The following is a 17,453-nucleotide window of genomic DNA, read 5'->3' as shown; positions in this document are numbered from 1 at the left end:
AAGGCTCAAATTGTAGTCTCTGTTCAGCTTATTGTGGGGCAAGACAGGCAAGATGTTGCATCGACCTGGGAGAAGCACTCTTGACACACTCACTGCTCAGCAGGTGGCTTGAAAAAACCCTTTCTCCATTCACCCTATCCTCCTTCCCCTTCACCCTCCAATTGACTTGCTGAATTATTTAAAATAAATATAGCTTCAGGCAAAGTAGAGCATGTTTGTAAACTGAATGATAACTGTGATTGAAATGAAAACTTGGGTTGGAAATATTTCCCTGATCATGAGGGCTGAGCAAGATGTTACTATCTTTTTGCTGTAGCATCAGACTTCGAGAGTCAATACCTGTGGGGTGGATTGCATTGACCTGTACATAAGGTTGAGGGACTTCACCAGTTCTACTCTACAAGGCGCTATTCAATTCCACTGCTACCCCTTTGTCCCCTTCCACCTGATTCCCAAATGGCTACAGAATTGCTACAATATATATTGTACTCCATGTGCAAGACTCATTTCCTTAGACTTGAAGAGATTTGAATGGGGAGAGGGAGGAGTGTGCTTCATGGCTGATACTCTTAACCTTGTTCTGTGTGGATGGTCACACATGAAGTTCTACTCAACAGACACAACATAAATTATGTTTTCTTAAAAAAAAATGTTTTTGTTTGGATGTAAGAGTATAGTGACTATTATCAAGAGGCTTGATTGATCCAAGTTCCAGAGTTGAAATCCTCACAACAGCTAGGGAATTTAAATTCAGATGATTTAATAAATTTGGAATGGGAATCTGGTATCAGTACTGGTGTCTGAAACGACTGGTTTGTTGTTTAAAAAGAAACTGGTACACTGATGTCTTTCAGGGTGGAAACATGCTGCCTGTCTGCACTATATGTGACTCCAAATCAAAGCAGGATTATTCACTCTTAACCACCCTCTGAAAATGACTAAGGCATTAACTTCAAAGTTTATTTTGGTTAGGCAATAAATATTGGCTTTGCCAGCAACTCATACACACCCTGTGAATGATTAAGTTAAAGAAAATCAAATAGGCTGAAGACTAAAAACTTGGGTAAGGGAATGGACTTGATGAGCAAGGTTATGTTCTCGGGAATCAGTGTAGGAGTGGTTACTGTTCTTGGTTTGATCTGGACTTTGCAGGTGAATAAAATCAGGGAGTTTTGTCGGCATTGATGAAAACTATAAACATCTTCATGAAAATAAGTGTAAATAGAGCAGATACATCAGCTACATCAATCAATAAAAATGAGTGGATGTCTTTTTGTAGCTATTGGAGTTTATAAATTGTCAATTAAAGTACAAATGTAAAGATGCAAAACTGAACATTCTGTTTTTTTGCTAGTATCTATCCATATATTGAAGCAGACTTTCCTCTCCTTCTCCCTCTCCTATTTCCCTCCTTCTCCTCTTTCTTCTCCCTCTTCCCTCTCCCTTCCTCTTCCTCCTGTCCTTCCTCTCCCTCCATTCCCTCTTCTTCCATCTTTCATGAGTAAAATGACCAGACCTAATTCTACTGGTGAATTTGAGGGCTATTTTATGTACAAATGCAAACTCTTCAAAGTAAAGCAAATGTCTCTGACTTTTCTTGCCAAAATGCACATTAAAAACTACATGAGTCATTAATACAATTGTTTTTTCTTATCTGTTTACTGAGTGTGAGTTGCTAATAAGGTTGGCATTCATTCCAATCCTAGATGACCTCTGAACTTAGTGCTTGGCTAGGGCAGGTCAATGGGCATTAAGGAGCCTTTGGTGAATCTGCAGTCACGTGTAGGAGTGGAAGGCAGGTTTTCTCCTCCTGAGGAACAGAAGATAATTGCTGTGATCACCATTAACAGATGTATTATATGTATGTAGGATTTAAAGTCTTGATCATTTTCCAGGTCTCTGAATACACATCTTGAAACTTAACCACAGGGTTACTGCACACCTGGGTAAAATTCCCAACAAACTCTTCCCAAAAAACTCTTGGGTCTTTAATCCATTCACACTCCAGAAGTGAGAAGTTAATGTTTTGAATAATTTGAGAAATATACTATAATGAGGAAATCTAACAAAGGAGTTCAACTTAATGAAGAGTAAATATGAATTAAAACTAATTCCATTACGCAGTGAAATAGTAAACAAATGTATATTTTTTTTGCAAATGAACAGCTTTCCAACTGTTTTTTGAATGTATACGCTCTCTGTTACTGCCATCTATCACAGGGATGCCACTCTCTGCAGAGAACACTGGGCATGTTATTATTCATTCAGGGAGGCAACTGCTACACATATCGAGCACTCGATTATCAGATGGTGGGCAGTACATGTGTGAAGGTACCAATGTGGCTGGGACGAGCACAAGGAACTATAATGTGGAAGTCTATGGTAAGTGAGAGAACTGAGGAGCTGGAGGGATGAGAATCAACTTTGATCGTGTGTAGTGTAATTCTGATGTTCAGAAGCAATTTGGAGAAGAGGAATGCGAAACAGGATTGAATTTTGAATGCAAGTGTCTGCAGGTGCATTTTTTAATGATCAAAAGTGGTTAAGATATAAATGTAGGTGCAAATAAGGCTTTCATTGCATTTGTGTGTTGTACTTGTGTAAATCATTTTTTTTTAAAGTAATTAATTAATTAGGCAAGGGGAACAAAGACGAGTTGAACAGGTACTTTGGATCTGTCTTCACTAGGGAAGACAGGCACAATCTCCCATATGTAATAGTGGACAGAGGACCTAAGGTAATGGAGGAACTGAAGAAAATGGTGTTGGTAGGCTGATGGGCTGAAGGCTGATAAATCCCCCAGAACCTGATGGTCCAGGGTACTTAAGGAGGTGCCTCTAAAAATCATGGATGCTTTGGTAATTTAATGTTCTATAATTTCAGGGCAGTTCCTGCAGGTTGGAGGGTAGTTAATGTTGTTCCACTTTTTAAGAAAGGAGGGAGAGAGAAAACTGGAAATTATAGACCAGTTAGCCTGATGTCAGTGGTGGGGAAGATGCTGGAGTCCATTATAAAAGATGAAATAGCAGCACATTTGGATTATAGTAACAGAATCAGTCTGAGTCAACATGGATTTACAAAGAGAAAATCATGCTTGACTAATCTTCTGAATTTTTTAAGGATGTAACTATGAAAATTGTAAAGGGAGAGCCAGTGGATGTAGTGTACTTGGACTTTCAGACAACCGTCAATAAGGTCCCACATAGGAGATTAGTGGGAAAAACGAGATCACAAGGTATTGGGGGTAGGGTACTGACATGGATAGGAAATTGGTTGGTAGACAGGAAGCAAAGAGTAGGTCCCTTTCAGAATGGCAGGCATTGACTTGTGGGGCACCACAAGGCTCAGTGGTGGGACCACAGCTATTTACAATATTCATTAATGACCTGGATGAAGGGATTAAAAGTAACATTAGCAAATTTTCAGATGATGCAAAGCTGGGTGGCAGTGTGAAATGTGAGAATGTTATGAGAATGCAGGGTGACTTGGACAGGTTGCATGAGTGGGCAGATGCAGTTTAATGTGGATAAATGTGAGGTTATCGATTTTGGTGGCAGAAAAAGGAAGGCAGATTACTATCTGAGTGGTGTTAAGTTTGGAAAAACGGGAAGTACAATGAGATCTAGATGTCCTTGTTCATCAGTCACTGAAAGTAAGCATGCAGGTGCAGCAGGCAGTGAAGAAAGCTAATGGCATGTGGGTCTTCATAACAAAGAGAGTTGAGCATAGAAGCAAAGAGGTCCTTCTGCAGTTGTACAAGGCCCAGTTGAGTCCACACCTGAAGTACTGTGTACAGTCCTGGTCTCCAAATTTGAGAAAGGACATTCTGGCTATTGAGGGAGTGCAGTCCATGAGGTTAATTCCTGTAATGGCGGGACTGTCATGTTGAAAGCTTGGAGCAACTGGGCTTGTTTTCACTGGAATTTAGAAGGATGAAAGGGGTTCTGATTGAAACATTAAGGATTATTAAGGATTGGACATGCTAGAGGAGGAAACATGTTCCCGATGTTGGGAGAGTCCAGAACCAGAGGCCACAGATTAAGAATAAGGGGTAGGCTCATTTAGAATGGAGTTGAGGAAAAGTTTTTTCACCCAGAGAGTTGTGGATCTGAGGAATGCTCTGCCTCAGAAGGCTGTGGAGGCCAGTTCTCTGGATACTTTCAAGAAAGAGTTAGATAGAGCTCTTAAAGATAGCAGGCTCAAGGGATATGGGGAGAAGGCAGGAACAAGGTACTGATTGTGGATGATCAGCCATGATCACAGTGAATGGTGGCGCTTGAAGAGCTGAATGGCCTCCTCCTGCACCTATTGACTATTATCCATTGCCTTCTGCAATGTGTTATCAATTGCACAAACCAAAGCAGAGGTTAATTGGAGAGTTAAACTTGGTTTTCCTTAGGACCCAGATTGCTGGTACTGGGAAATCCTGGAGTGTCCAAGTGATCTATCCTTTATATGATTATCAAATGTTTGCTCCCACTGCCAAAATGCAACCCACACCCTCCTCCCAATCCCTGCTCCCACCACCTTTCTGCTGGTCTTCATAATTCTTGTGTCCACTTGACCCCCAACTCGTAATTGTTTGTCTACCTGACCTCGAATGCCAATTTGTAAAATATGCCAAATTGTTCTAAATACCTCTTCATCTTTATCAGCATCCCTTAATCATCCTAAACATCTCTCCCCCATGTGCTCCCTAACACACTCCCATACTCTCACCACTTCCCTGCATGCTTTGATTGTGCAGAGTTCCTCCACCACTTGCCCCTCACTGCAGCTTAGAGTCTAGCTGACTTTATGCCAATTAATGATAGGTACTTGTGTGTACAATGAGAGCACACTTGTTGCAATATGCTCAGGGCATCACCACTGGACCCTCACCGCACCAGGACTCTTCATGTAATGCATAGTATCTCACCCACTTTCTGCCTGCAACATGATATCCGGATCAACCTTTGCCAAATTCTCCCTTTGTTTCAGCAACACCAACGATCAAGAACAGGGGTGATCGGCCAACAGAAATCTTCGTGACCAGAGGAACTGCAGTGTCTTTGAAATGTGATGCAGATGGAGTTCCTCGGCCAACGTTGACATGGGTGAAAGATGGAAGGTCTGTGCTGAGCAAGCAGGGCATCCAAGTGGAGAAAGAGAGCCAGATCCTGAATGTTCAGAGGGCACAGGAGCATCATACGGGACGCTACATGTGCCTGGCTGTAAATGCAGCTGGCCAGTCAGACAGGACGTTTGATCTGAGTGTCATTGGTAAGCGTTCATTACTGTTAGCTTTAAGCAGATTTCACATTTAGAGGATGAATGTTGTGAGAGGAAAGAAAATGAATAGAAGGAGCTAAAAGGTGGTGAGAATATATTTAGGTGTTGAGATAAGGTAATCCATAGATTGAAGATTGAAAGTAATGTTGTTCATTTGAATACTCATTATTGTCTTGCTTGCTTTTTAAGCCTTAAAAGTACCACTTGCTTATCTGAATGTCAGTACTTGGTATGCACATTAAAACTTGGGTATTGGGCAATACACATTAAGTACCTGAACCATGGAAATAATCATTTGGTGTCATGTAAGCATACTTGGACTATGACAACAGAAGACAGTCATGGAAATAACACCTCAGCCTTGATTCTTTCACCAGATTCTATTGCTGTTTATGCTACTCAAAATGTATTATGGAGGTCCATTAAGGACACTTCAGGTCATGGCTATGAGAACTTCACCCACTCCATCAGACCACAGCTTGTCATTTGCATCCAATGCTTAAGCCTAAGTTAAATGCTGGTGCGATTTAACATTGGCAGTGCAAACAGTAGCATATGGAAAGTTTGAAAAGTGCAGCAGAGGGTGGCATACAAAGGGTTAATTATTTTTCTTATCAGATTTTTCTGACCAATTACATGTTTGATATGCAGGTGCCTAACCTTTTAACTGGAATTTCAAAAACCAGCAACCTTCAAAAACCAGCACTTTTTTCAGTAGATGACATCTGCTCATCAAAGATGAGTTTGGCATCAAACATGACCCAACCCGACCCTAGCTCAACACCTATTTATCCTGTCGCGTTCTGCTACTTAATAAGTGCCTTCAAATTGCCTATACTGGGGCCTATCCAGCATTGCAGCACTTTCCGTTGGCCCAGCGGCTGCTCAATGGCCGTCATCGCTACCCTTAATTCCCTCACGCAGCAGAAACCGCTGTGCCAGTGCAGGGGAACCGAGAAAGGGGTCATTCCCCTGGAGCTCCGGGGAGAGAGAGATGGCAGTGAGACTCGGTCGGGCGAGGGGGAGAGATGGCAGCCCAACTCGGGTGAGCGGGCTTAAAGGGTCGGAAATCAAAATTATTCTGAACAACGGCAGGTGTCCAGTCCCGACGATCCCAGATTAAAGGTCTATATGTATAGAATGAAAAAAAATTAAGAGTATCCTCAAAATGCGCTGGAGAGATTTGGATTGAGTTCTGTTCATTTTTTTCCAACATTGGTGCACTATGTGTGCTGCAGAACAGATTGTTTGTTGCTTGTTTTGTTTTCCCCTCATAGAAAAGACTATGGTAATATTGGGATGTTGTAACTAGAATCATGCTTTTCTCCACTCAGTTTGAGATTCGCACCCACCTGTATGTGCTTTGTCCCTATCTCTCTATGAATAAATGACTTCCTAAATGATCCACTGTAATTTCTGAAATGAGCGCTATATTGCCTGCAAATAATAATTTTTTTAATTTAGCTATTTCTGATTAGTAAACACATTGAAAAATTCATTTAAGTCTTTTAATTGTTATCTGCCTTTATTTAGTTTATTTCCTTTCTGCATGTGTGTGTGTATATATTAGTATATTAAAGTTGGTATGACTAAAAGGGTGAGTGTGAAGCCTCCAGTGTACTTTCAGATACTTTTTAACAGAATAAAATTCTGTCCTGTTTATGATATTCAGTAGTGCAGTGGAAGACAAGATAATAGGGACAGCACATGAGTCAAACTATAATTTCCTTTAACATTTAGTTATTTTAGCCAAATTACATCAATTCACCACAGATTTCTGCAGTATTACAACAGGTAAATTTGAAACCATGGTTGTCTAGTTGAGTAAATATTTATGTTTCTATGCAAAGACTGATTTTGTTTTAATTTAAGAAATATGCTTTGCTGATTACTCAATTGGGAATTGATGCACACAGATCAAGAGTGGCCAGCATCAGACTTTGGCTAAGGCTGAGTTGACTGGTCACAGCTGGAAGAGAAATTCTTTCTTTGGCTTGGCTTCGCGGATGAAGATTTATAGAGGGGTAATGTCCACGTCAGCTGCAGGCTCGTTTGTGGCTGACAAGTCCGACGTGGGACAGGCAGACACGGTTGCAGCGGTTGCAAGGGAAAATTGGTTGGTTGGGGTTGGGTGTTGGGTTTTTCCTCCTTTGTCTTTTGTCAGTGAGGTGGGCTCTGTGGTCTTCTTCAAAGGAGGTTGCTGCCCACCGAACTGTGAGGCGCCAAGATGCACGGTTTGAGGCGATATCAGCCCACTGGTGGTGGTCAATGTGGCAGGCACCAAGAGATTTCTTTAGGCAGTCCTTGTACCTCTTCTTTGGTGCACCTCTGTCTCGGTGGCCAGTGGAGAGCACGCCATATAACACGATCTTAGGAAGGCGATGGTCCTCCATTCTGGAGACGTGACCTACCCAGCGCAGTTGGATCTTCAGCAGCGTGGATTCGATGCTGTCGGCCTCTGCCATCTCGAGTACTTCGATGTTAGGGATGAAGTCGCTCCAATGAATGTTGAGGATGGAGCGGAGACAACGCTGGTGGAAGTGTTCTAGCAGCTGTAGGTGATGCCGGTAGAGGACCCATGATTCGGAGCCGAACAGGAGTGTGGGTGTGACAACGGCTCTGCATACGCTAATCTTTGTGAGGTTCTTCAGTTGGTTGTTTTTCCAGACTCTTTTGTGTAGTCACACTCCTGGAAGAGAAATAGAGACAATATAATTGGCCCCAGTGTTTGGAAATTCAATAAAGAATCATTATTCAACAACCTACTGGTCAGCTCCATGGCAGCACTGGGTGAGGGAGGCAAGGAAGAAAGTATGAGATTAATGAATGTATCTTATGTATGTGTGCGTTTATGTATTTAGTGTGTACATAAGCATGTATGAGGAAGTCTGTTTAAAGTATTTTTGGGGCGCAAGGATCAATGTGTTGCTAGTTTGCTGCTTCTATATGTGTGAAATGGTGTTTGTCTACATGAGAATGTACATGAGTGTGAAATGCAAGAAATGTAGTTGCTGGAATTGTGCAAATAATGAGGAGCTGGAGGGACTCAGCAGGTTAGGCATCATTCATGGAGAGAAACGATCAGTCAATGTTTCAAGTCAGGACTCTTCATCAGGACTGAGGTTTCTCACCCAAAACATTGAGACCATTTCTTTCCATCCAGCATCTCATTATTTGTATGAATATGTATGGTGTATAAACCTAGAAACATTCAGCATCTGCTTTACATCACAGATCCTTTGAGGAAAAGGTCTGACTTTTCTCTTTCCACAAATGCTGACCAGCCCATTGAGTGTTTCCAGCATTTTATGTAATGATTTAAGATTTGCAGTAGCTTATGCTCTTTTATTTTTATTTATATAAATATAATTTTAAATCATGATTAAAATATTAGTTTCTGAATAAAATACAAAATATTTGCTGGAAGTGCTCAGCAGGTTGGGCAACATTTGTGAAGAGAGAAAGAAGGTTAATAATTCCATAATTTTCTGCTTTAAATCAGTTACAACATCTCTGGTCTTTTACTATTGACTTGTATTAAATAAGAAAGCACTCCATTCGTCTTGAGTCATTGTTATATCATTTTACTAAGGAACAAAGCATGCAGGCATGAGTTGCAAGATTCCAAACTTCAGGAAGGCAAGACTGAATTATCTGAAATAATCTATGCTCAGAAAATATTCCTTGGCAAAAAAAACTAATGCTGAAAATTCTGCATATAAACATAACGCGACTATCTTACAAAAATAGACATAATCATTGAATCGCCACATTCTACTATGAATCAAATCAATTAACCTGAGTGTCCTTCCTGGGTGTGTTCAGTTTCTCATGAGATGATGCAACTGCATAATGGAGATATTGCTGTTGGTTAATTCATAGTTTGGATAACATAGGTGTTTTCCTCTCTGCTTGTCTGTATCACACACTCTTTCCTGCTTAAACCCAACATTCAGCAGTTCATTCCTCCTCTGTCAACAAACTAAGGTTTAGGTCTGGTGGATATTTCCAAAGGATCTTGATAAATCTCAGCAGAGTTAAGTGTCGTAGTTAGTGCAATGCTATTACAGCGTGAGCGACACGGGTTCAAATTTGACGCTCTTTGTACATGACCAAGTAAGTTTCTTCTGGATGCTCCAGTTTCCTCCTACCCTCCAAAAATGTACAAGGTTGGTGGGTTAATTGGTGTATTTAGGTGGCATAGTTTGTGGGCCAGAAGGGCCTGTTAACTATGCTGTAACTTTAAATAATTTTTAAAAATAATAAAATTAAAAGAGAATAAGGAAAACGTTTGTCACAGGGATGAATCTTTATTGGAAATGGACATTAACAGCACTGATCCCCATTACCTCTGATGAAATGGCAGAGCTGAGGATGGGTGTAGCTCTCACATTTCTCAAAGTTGGCTTTTACATCCATGATGGAAGCACATAACTATATATGAATGCTATCACTATCTATATAAATGTTTATGCACATAAATTGTGGAGAATTACTGTTTGATCATCACATTTTTCTGGAGAAATTATTCCTCTTTTACCAGGAAAAGTTGCAGAAATGTATTTCCTCTCCTCTTTAAGAAGAAAGAGGTAGAGGAGCATCAAAGTCAGGACTGCCAGGCAGGAAATAGCTTCTTGCCGCAGCCTGTGAGATTGATGAACAGTGTCCTGTAATCGAATAAATCATTCCATAGTATTCCATTCATTGGCTAACAAGTTGTTGGATATAAATGCTCTGAGCAAGATGGCATTTATCTGTTTATTTTAGGTGGATAAGTTCAAGTTTATTATCATCTGATTGTTAAGTACTGTACGACGTGATGAAACAGCGTTCTTCAGTCCTTGGTCCAAAAACACACAAACAACATACAGACATAAAACACATACAGACAAACGACAAAATAAGGATGGAAAAGAATGTATTATGAACACCATTGGTGCTTGTCTAATAATGTAGCTGTCTGTCATTTATCATGAGGTGGAAGCAGACCAGGTTTAAAGCTTATATGATTTTCAGTTTCCTATGTGATTCATTAAATCCTGGAGTGATTTCAGTGAGCATTTTGTTTCTGTGTTTGAAGATCATCCTTCTATCTTGCTTTTTTTCTCCTTTGATCTCCACAACTGGAAGTTTGGGAGAAATCCAGAACAGCATAGCAAGAGGCAACAGTAAATGATAGTACTTTGCTGCCAGGTGTAACACAGACTAACTGACAGCTGAACTGTGTGTGTGTTTGTGGTCAGTCCCTCCAGCTATCATCGGGGAGATGGAATCTCCGGAAAATATCAGCACTCTTCTTGGCAATTCTCTCTCTCTAATCTGTGAGGCCACTGGGATCCCTCCACCTGCCTTGAACTGGTTCAAAAATGGATCACCTGTTGTTCCCAACAGTAAGATGCAAGTGCTTTCTGGTAAGAAGTGAATGAACCTATCTTCAGATGTCTGTAAAGGATGTATGTCCTTACCGTAGTGTGAATTTTACATAGATTTCCCATCTGACTAAGGGAGATGGTGTTCATTACCCAGTCCTTGAGAGTGCATGTAAAATTCACACAAGATCAACTCCAATGCTTTGAATGTGATCTGAGTTACTAAACTTTCTGGTTCCATTATGACCCCTGGGTCATGCACATTGTCACTGACCTGCCAAGCAGTGTAAATTATAGCAAATGCTTACAGACATAGAGACACATGAACACACACGCGCACACACGCGCACACACGCGCACACGTGCACACACAGAGAAAAAGGTGTCTGTTTACATATACTTCCAGGCTCACCTGTACACATATGTGAAGACATACCCATGTTCAACCACATACATGTGTATGCATATACACATCATGCACACACATGTATGTGGGGATAAGTAGTTTTTTTTGCCACAAATCAAGAATGATGATGATCAACCTCTTACCACTCAACATCTATGAGTTCTATTTTCTGGACAACCTGGGGATTTTTGAAAAGCAATTCAATTGTTTTTGGAACATTTGTATGAGATCAAAATACCTCTGGATCCGACAATATTTTTGTTGGGTGAGTTGAATCCTTTGAAAGATTTAGGATTAGATAAATTTCAGATTGCTTTTGTGTATTTAGCTTTATCTGTTGCAAAAAAATGTATAGCAAGTACATGGAAAAATGCTAATGTGATTGATATTAATAGATGGCATAATGAGATGAAAACTTGTTTAGTAATGGAAAAATTATGTATGTTTTACATAATAATTATTCTTTTTTTTAATAAGTGGTCTTTATATTTAGAATATTTACATTTAGATTTACCTTGATTAGATTTTAGTAAATATATTTCAGTTTTCTTTTCTTTTTCTTTGGCTCTCCTAAAGAGAGTAGGCTGAGAGGGGGAGGGGGGGGTTATTTTTTCTTTTTTTTTTCTTTTCTTTTTTTTTATATATAAAGAATTTTTTTATCATACATAATATGTATTTTTCTTATTGTATGTAATAACTTTGTTGAACGAATAAATAAAGTTATGAAAAAAAATTCACTGACTGAAAATAAGCAGAAAAAGAATCAAGATCAACTTTCTCAACAATTGAAGCTATCTCAAGAAGAGAGGAAAGATAGTTTACAGAAGGTGGAATGCCATGAACTAACTGAAATTGACATTGATGATGACCAAATTAACAGAGACTTGCAAGCACCATATTATACTTGAAATGTTTTTTTAAGTATTGTTGTTTTTACTTAATTGTTCAGTTCGGGGGAGGAGGTTTTGTTTGCTTCTCCTTCCAAAGTCGTTGGCCTCTTGGTGACATTGGTCACTTCCCATACAATAGAGGGAGGGGGGGTTGTCAGTTTTTTTTCTTGGGGGGTATATTTTTCCTCTTTTTAAGGGTTTCTTTCTTTTCTATCAAGGAGATGTATCTTATTTTGCAGTTTAACCTCAGATGGGGTCCCATCCCAGCAGGTGGTGGAAGTTTGACATTTACAATATTAAATATGATGCAAGTGAATTAAATTTTGTAACATTTAATGTTAGTGGGCTCAATAATCCAATTAAGAGAAAAAGAGTTTTGGCTTATATTAAAAGGTTGAAAGTAGATATTGCTTTCTTACAAGAAACTCATTTGACTGAAAAAGAATATCAGAAATTGAAAAGGGATTGGGTTGGTCAAGTTATAGCTTCTTCTTTCAATTCAAAAGTGAGAAATGTTGCTGTTTTGATTAACAAGAAATTGCCTTTCAAATTAGAATCAGTTGTTTGTAACTCAGTGGGTAGATTTTTAGTAATTAATTGTCAAATTCATTCAGAATTTTGGACACATGAATATTTATGTGCCAAATATTGATGATGAGAAATTTATTCAAGATTCCTTTTTTAATTTGGCACAGGCATACAAAAAGGTAATGATTGGAGGGGATTTTAATTGTTGTCTGGATCCATTATTAGATAACTTTCCAAAAATAATGACTAGATACAAAATGGAAAAACAAATTTTAGTATTAATGAAGGAAATTAATTTAGTTGATATTTGGAGAAGGTTGAATCCTAAGGAAAAATATTTTTCATTTTATTCATCCCGATATGATTCTTATTCTAGAATAGATTTTTTTTAATTATCGGCTCATTTGCACAGATGTGTAGTAACCACTGAATATAAAAGTAGAATTTTGTCAGTTCATTCTCTTTTATTATTAACATGTACAGCTTCAGAAAAAAAATAGAAACTACACATAGATGGAGATTTAATTCTTTATTATTAAGAAATGTAGAGTCTTTTAAATTTTATAAGAGATCAGATACGGCAATATTTACAAGCAAATACAGATTCAGGTAATAGTAAATTTGTTTTGTGGGATTCTTTAAAACCATATTTAAGATGACAAATTATTAGATTTTTAACTAAAATTAAGAAACCGTATTCTAGCGAGATGGATAAATTGGAAAAGGAGATAGAAATTTAGAGACTAAAAAATTGAAATATAATTCATTACAGACTTTTAAAACAGAGAAATTATTACAAAGAACTAGAAAAAATATTATGAATTAGGGAGAGAGCTCATAAAATATTGGCATCACAGTTAAAGACAGAGCAAACTTCTAGAACAATTAACACCATTAGGAAAGATTCAAAAATTATGTAAAAACCCCAAGATATAAATGATGTTTTTAAGGAATTTTATATGAAATTATATACATCTGAATCAGAAAAAGTTGAGGGGAAAATTGATAAATTTTTAGCTAACCATCAGTTACCTTTTTTGAGTATTCAAAAATGTATGACTTAGATGCTCCCTTTACTTATCGAGAAGTTGTAGAAGCACATAAATCAATGCCTAATTGGAAATCCCCTGGTGAAGATGAATTTGCATCTGAATTTTATAAAAAAATTTTATTAATGCCGCTATTAATGGATGTATGGAGCAATGGAGGTTCAATCTCTACCGGATTCTTTTTCTCAGGCAATTATAACTGTTATTCTCAAGAAAGATAGGTCTATAAGATCCAAAGGATCCTTATCACTTTATTAAATGTTGATTATAAAATTGTAACCAAGGTTCTAGCGAATAGATTATCGAATTACTTACTAGGTTTAATTCATTTAGATCAAGCTGGATTTATTAAAAATCATTATTCTGCAGATAATATTGAAAAATTAATTAGTTTGATCCATATTTCTTGGGAGGACTCCAACTTATCAATGGTCTTATCATTAGATGCCAAAAAGGCATTCAATAGGGTAGAGTGGATTTTTTAAATTTAAGTACTGAAAAAATTTAGGTTTGGACCAAGGCTTATTAGTTGGATTGAATCTTTATGTAGAAACCCTTCTGCCAGAGTGGTGATGAATGGCCAAATGTCATCATCTTTTTTTATTAGAAAGATATACTAGACAAGGTTGCCCTTTGTCTCCGGCACTGTTCGCATTAGCTATTGAACTTTTGGCTCAAATGATAAGACAAAATAATAATATCAAAGGTATTAAAGTGAAATCTGAGAAATACAAGATCAACTTATTTGCTGATGATGTTTTGATTTATTTAACAGAACCCCAAAATTCTTTAAAGTCGCTATATGAAAGATTGAAATAATACGGTTCAATATCAGGTTATAAAATTAATTGGGAGAAAAGCGAGTTTTTGTCATTGACTGATGCAGATTGTACTGACTGTAAGAAGATAGCCCAATTTAAATAGACAGACCAAATTAAATATTTAGGTACTAAATTGGATAAGAATTTAGACAATTTATATGATTTGAATTATTTATTTTTATTTCATAAAATTAAAAATGGCACAAATGAAATTTATTAATAGAATGTTTGATTTGAAAAATTCATTAGTATGGGCAAGTATTGAGTTAACTAAAATTGATGAGAAGAAGATGGAGCAATTTATTTATAAATGGAATTTTAAATTACTATTTTTTTATAATTCACGTAATTTGAGACATTTAATTGTATTATGGAGTGTGATAAGTGAGGAAATAGATACAAAGGGAACAATTTCAGGTAAGACATCTTTGTATCAGAATAAACCTTTTCCTTTTACTCTTAATGATCAACTTTTGAAAATATGGGATCAGAAATGAATTAAAACTGTACAAGATTTCTATGAAGCTGGTCATTTTATTTATTTTCAATAAATGAAAGAAAAATATGAAATACCACAAAGTAGCCTTTTTTGTTATTGTCAAGTTAGAGATTTATTATTGGATAATTTTGGACATACTTTAAATTTGCTAAGGCAGTCAAAATTTGAAATCTACTTATGGAAGGTGGGAAGAAAAAATTTGTCTCAGAAGTGTATTTGTTTTACAGAATAAAATGCCAAAGATCATTTGCATAAATCTAGATTAAAGTGGGGAAAAGATTTGGGAAGAGCAATTGATCAGGAAGATTGGAGAAATTTATGTAAAGATAGTATGACTAAGATTGTCAATGTGAGATATCGATTAGTTCATCATAATTTTAACATCAGTTATATTTAACTCCTGAAAAATTAAAGAGATATAATTTAATTTCTTCCAATTTCTGGTTTAGGTGTCATAAAGAAGTAGGTTCTTTATGACATTTTATTTGGTCATGTGATACTATTAAACCTTTTTGGACACAACTTCAGGAGGTTTTAGAGAAATTTTTAAAGATTAAGTTGTTGATGGAACCAACATTATTTTTATTAGGTAATGTTAAAATGTTGGGTTTCAAATTGAGATAAAGTAGGTATCAAATTATGTTTTTGAGATTAGCCTTGGCTGTAGCGAGAAAATGTATAGCGATAACATGAAAAAATGAGATTGGTTTAAGTTTGCAATGATGGCAAATGGAATTGAAATCATGCATTCCACTAGAAAAGATTATGTATAATTTACATGATAATTGTATTTTTATTGGAAAATGTGGAGCTCTTATTTGGATTATATGGGTTTAAAGTTTTGAACATGTTGTGGTGGCATTATCCTATTCCATGGCATTTAATTATATTATTGATGGGTGTATCTCCTTCCTTTCTTTCTTCTATCTTTGGGGTTGGGGGTAGTAGGGAGAGGAAGAAATTGGAGGGAAGGGTTTTGGGGTGGATGGGAGGAAGTGGGGGGAGGAAAGATTTGGTATATGCCACATACTTTTTATATATGAATTATTATATTTGAATATAATGTGGCTTAAAATTTTAAATAAAGTATTTTTAAAAAGTTACCAAAACCAAGGATATAATTGTGGACTTTAGGAGGAAGTCAGGAGAACATGAACCAGTTCTCATCAGGGGTCAGCAGTGAAGAGGGTCAAGAACTTCAAATTCCTGGGTGTCAACAACTCTGAGGATCCATGTTGATGCAATTGTTAAGAAGGCTCGCCAGCGGCTATACTTTGTGAGGTGTTTGAGGAGATTCGGTTTGTCACCGAAGACTCCTGTAAATTTCTAAGGTGGACCGGAGAGGGAATTCTGTCTGGTTGCATCATGTCTGGTATGGAAGTGCCAACGCTCAGGATAGAAAAAAACTTCAGAGGGTTGTTAACTCGGCCTGTGACATCCCATGCACCAGACTTCACTCCATTGAAGAGACTGTGTCTTAAGAAAGCACCTCTATCCTCAAGGACTTCCACCACCCAGACCATCCCCTCTTTACTCTGCTACCGTCGGTAAAAAGGAGCTGGAAGATGAGCATTCAGTGGCACAAGGACTGCTTCTTCCCCTCTGCCATCAGATTCCTGAATGAACAATGAACCACAGACACTGCATCACTGTCTTTTTCTTTCTCTTGCACCTTTTTATTTATTTTGAAATGTAGTTTAAAGAAATGTTTGCACTGTGATGGTGCCACTAAGCAACAAATCTTGTGGCATGTTTTCATGACAATACGTTTAATTCTGAATCCAATTATGATTTCTCATCCTGCTTACACTTCTGAAAATGTGGAATGCAGCTGAGCCAATATCTCTGCCCTTCTGAACCACCCTTGCATGGCCATTCATCTTGTGTGAGCCCAGACCATGCCAATTACCTGGTTATGACAGCAACCTCTCAGGGATGCTGAAAATCTGAAATGAACACAAACATTGCCAGAGAGAAAAACAGTTCACTTTTCAGTTCAAAGACCTTCCATCAGAAATATTACCCAGGCTGCTTGACTCTGTCATCCATTGACCAATACGAACCTCCCTTTTGAGTGTTTCTAGAGAGTGATAAGAAGTAGAAACTGAAAAATGAGCTCCTCCTCTTTCTAAGAGCTCAGCACAACCTGTCATTGTTACTCTGTGGTAACTGGCTTGCGCCTTCACAGAGGCCCCTTGGAACCACAGTTCTTTAACGTCAGTTTACCACCTGATCACCTGTCAAAATGCGACGTTGCACTTTTTAGTTAATGTTGAGCTCAGATCGGGAGGTCTTATTGGTCATCCTTGGAGGGTGTGGGAAGCTGAGGCATGGCCCTGCCTATGGGCAGGAGAGAGCTACCTTATCTGCCCTCCACTAAGAACCACCAAAATAGCTGACTACAATATTATGGAAATCCAGTGAAGCCTCAATCCCGAGGCACTGTGGTGCTAAATAAGCTGTGGTGAGGCATGCTCAAGGAATATAAAACCATGAAGTGCATAGACACAATGAAAAGTCATAGACTTTTCTCCATGGTCAGGGAATGAAAAACAAGAGGGCATAATTTTAAGAGAGAGGGGGAAAAGGTTCAAACAAGACAGGAGGAGTAATTTTTTCA

The 17,453-nt window shown here is 37.9% G+C and overlaps 1 protein-coding gene across 1 annotated transcript in view; it reads left to right on the top strand.

The window, feature by feature from the left end:
• The window catches only part of LOC138753503 (hemicentin-1-like), a 349,996-nt gene that overhangs the window by 166,625 nt on the left and 165,918 nt on the right, over positions 1-17,453 (top strand). The window contains exons 44-46 of the mRNA XM_069916635.1: positions 2,221-2,382; positions 4,981-5,262; positions 10,515-10,682. Of these exons, the coding sequence (XP_069772736.1) occupies positions 2,221-2,382; positions 4,981-5,262; positions 10,515-10,682 (612 nt within the window). The remainder of the gene's footprint in view (positions 1-2,220; positions 2,383-4,980; positions 5,263-10,514; positions 10,683-17,453) is intronic.

This window comes from Narcine bancroftii, chromosome 1 (genome assembly GCF_036971445.1).
Source record: "Narcine bancroftii isolate sNarBan1 chromosome 1, sNarBan1.hap1, whole genome shotgun sequence".
Classification (NCBI taxonomy): domain Eukaryota; kingdom Metazoa; phylum Chordata; class Chondrichthyes; order Torpediniformes; family Narcinidae; genus Narcine; species Narcine bancroftii.
The sequence above is the reverse complement of the archived record's forward strand: the minus strand, read 5'-3'. Positions and strand labels throughout refer to the sequence as shown.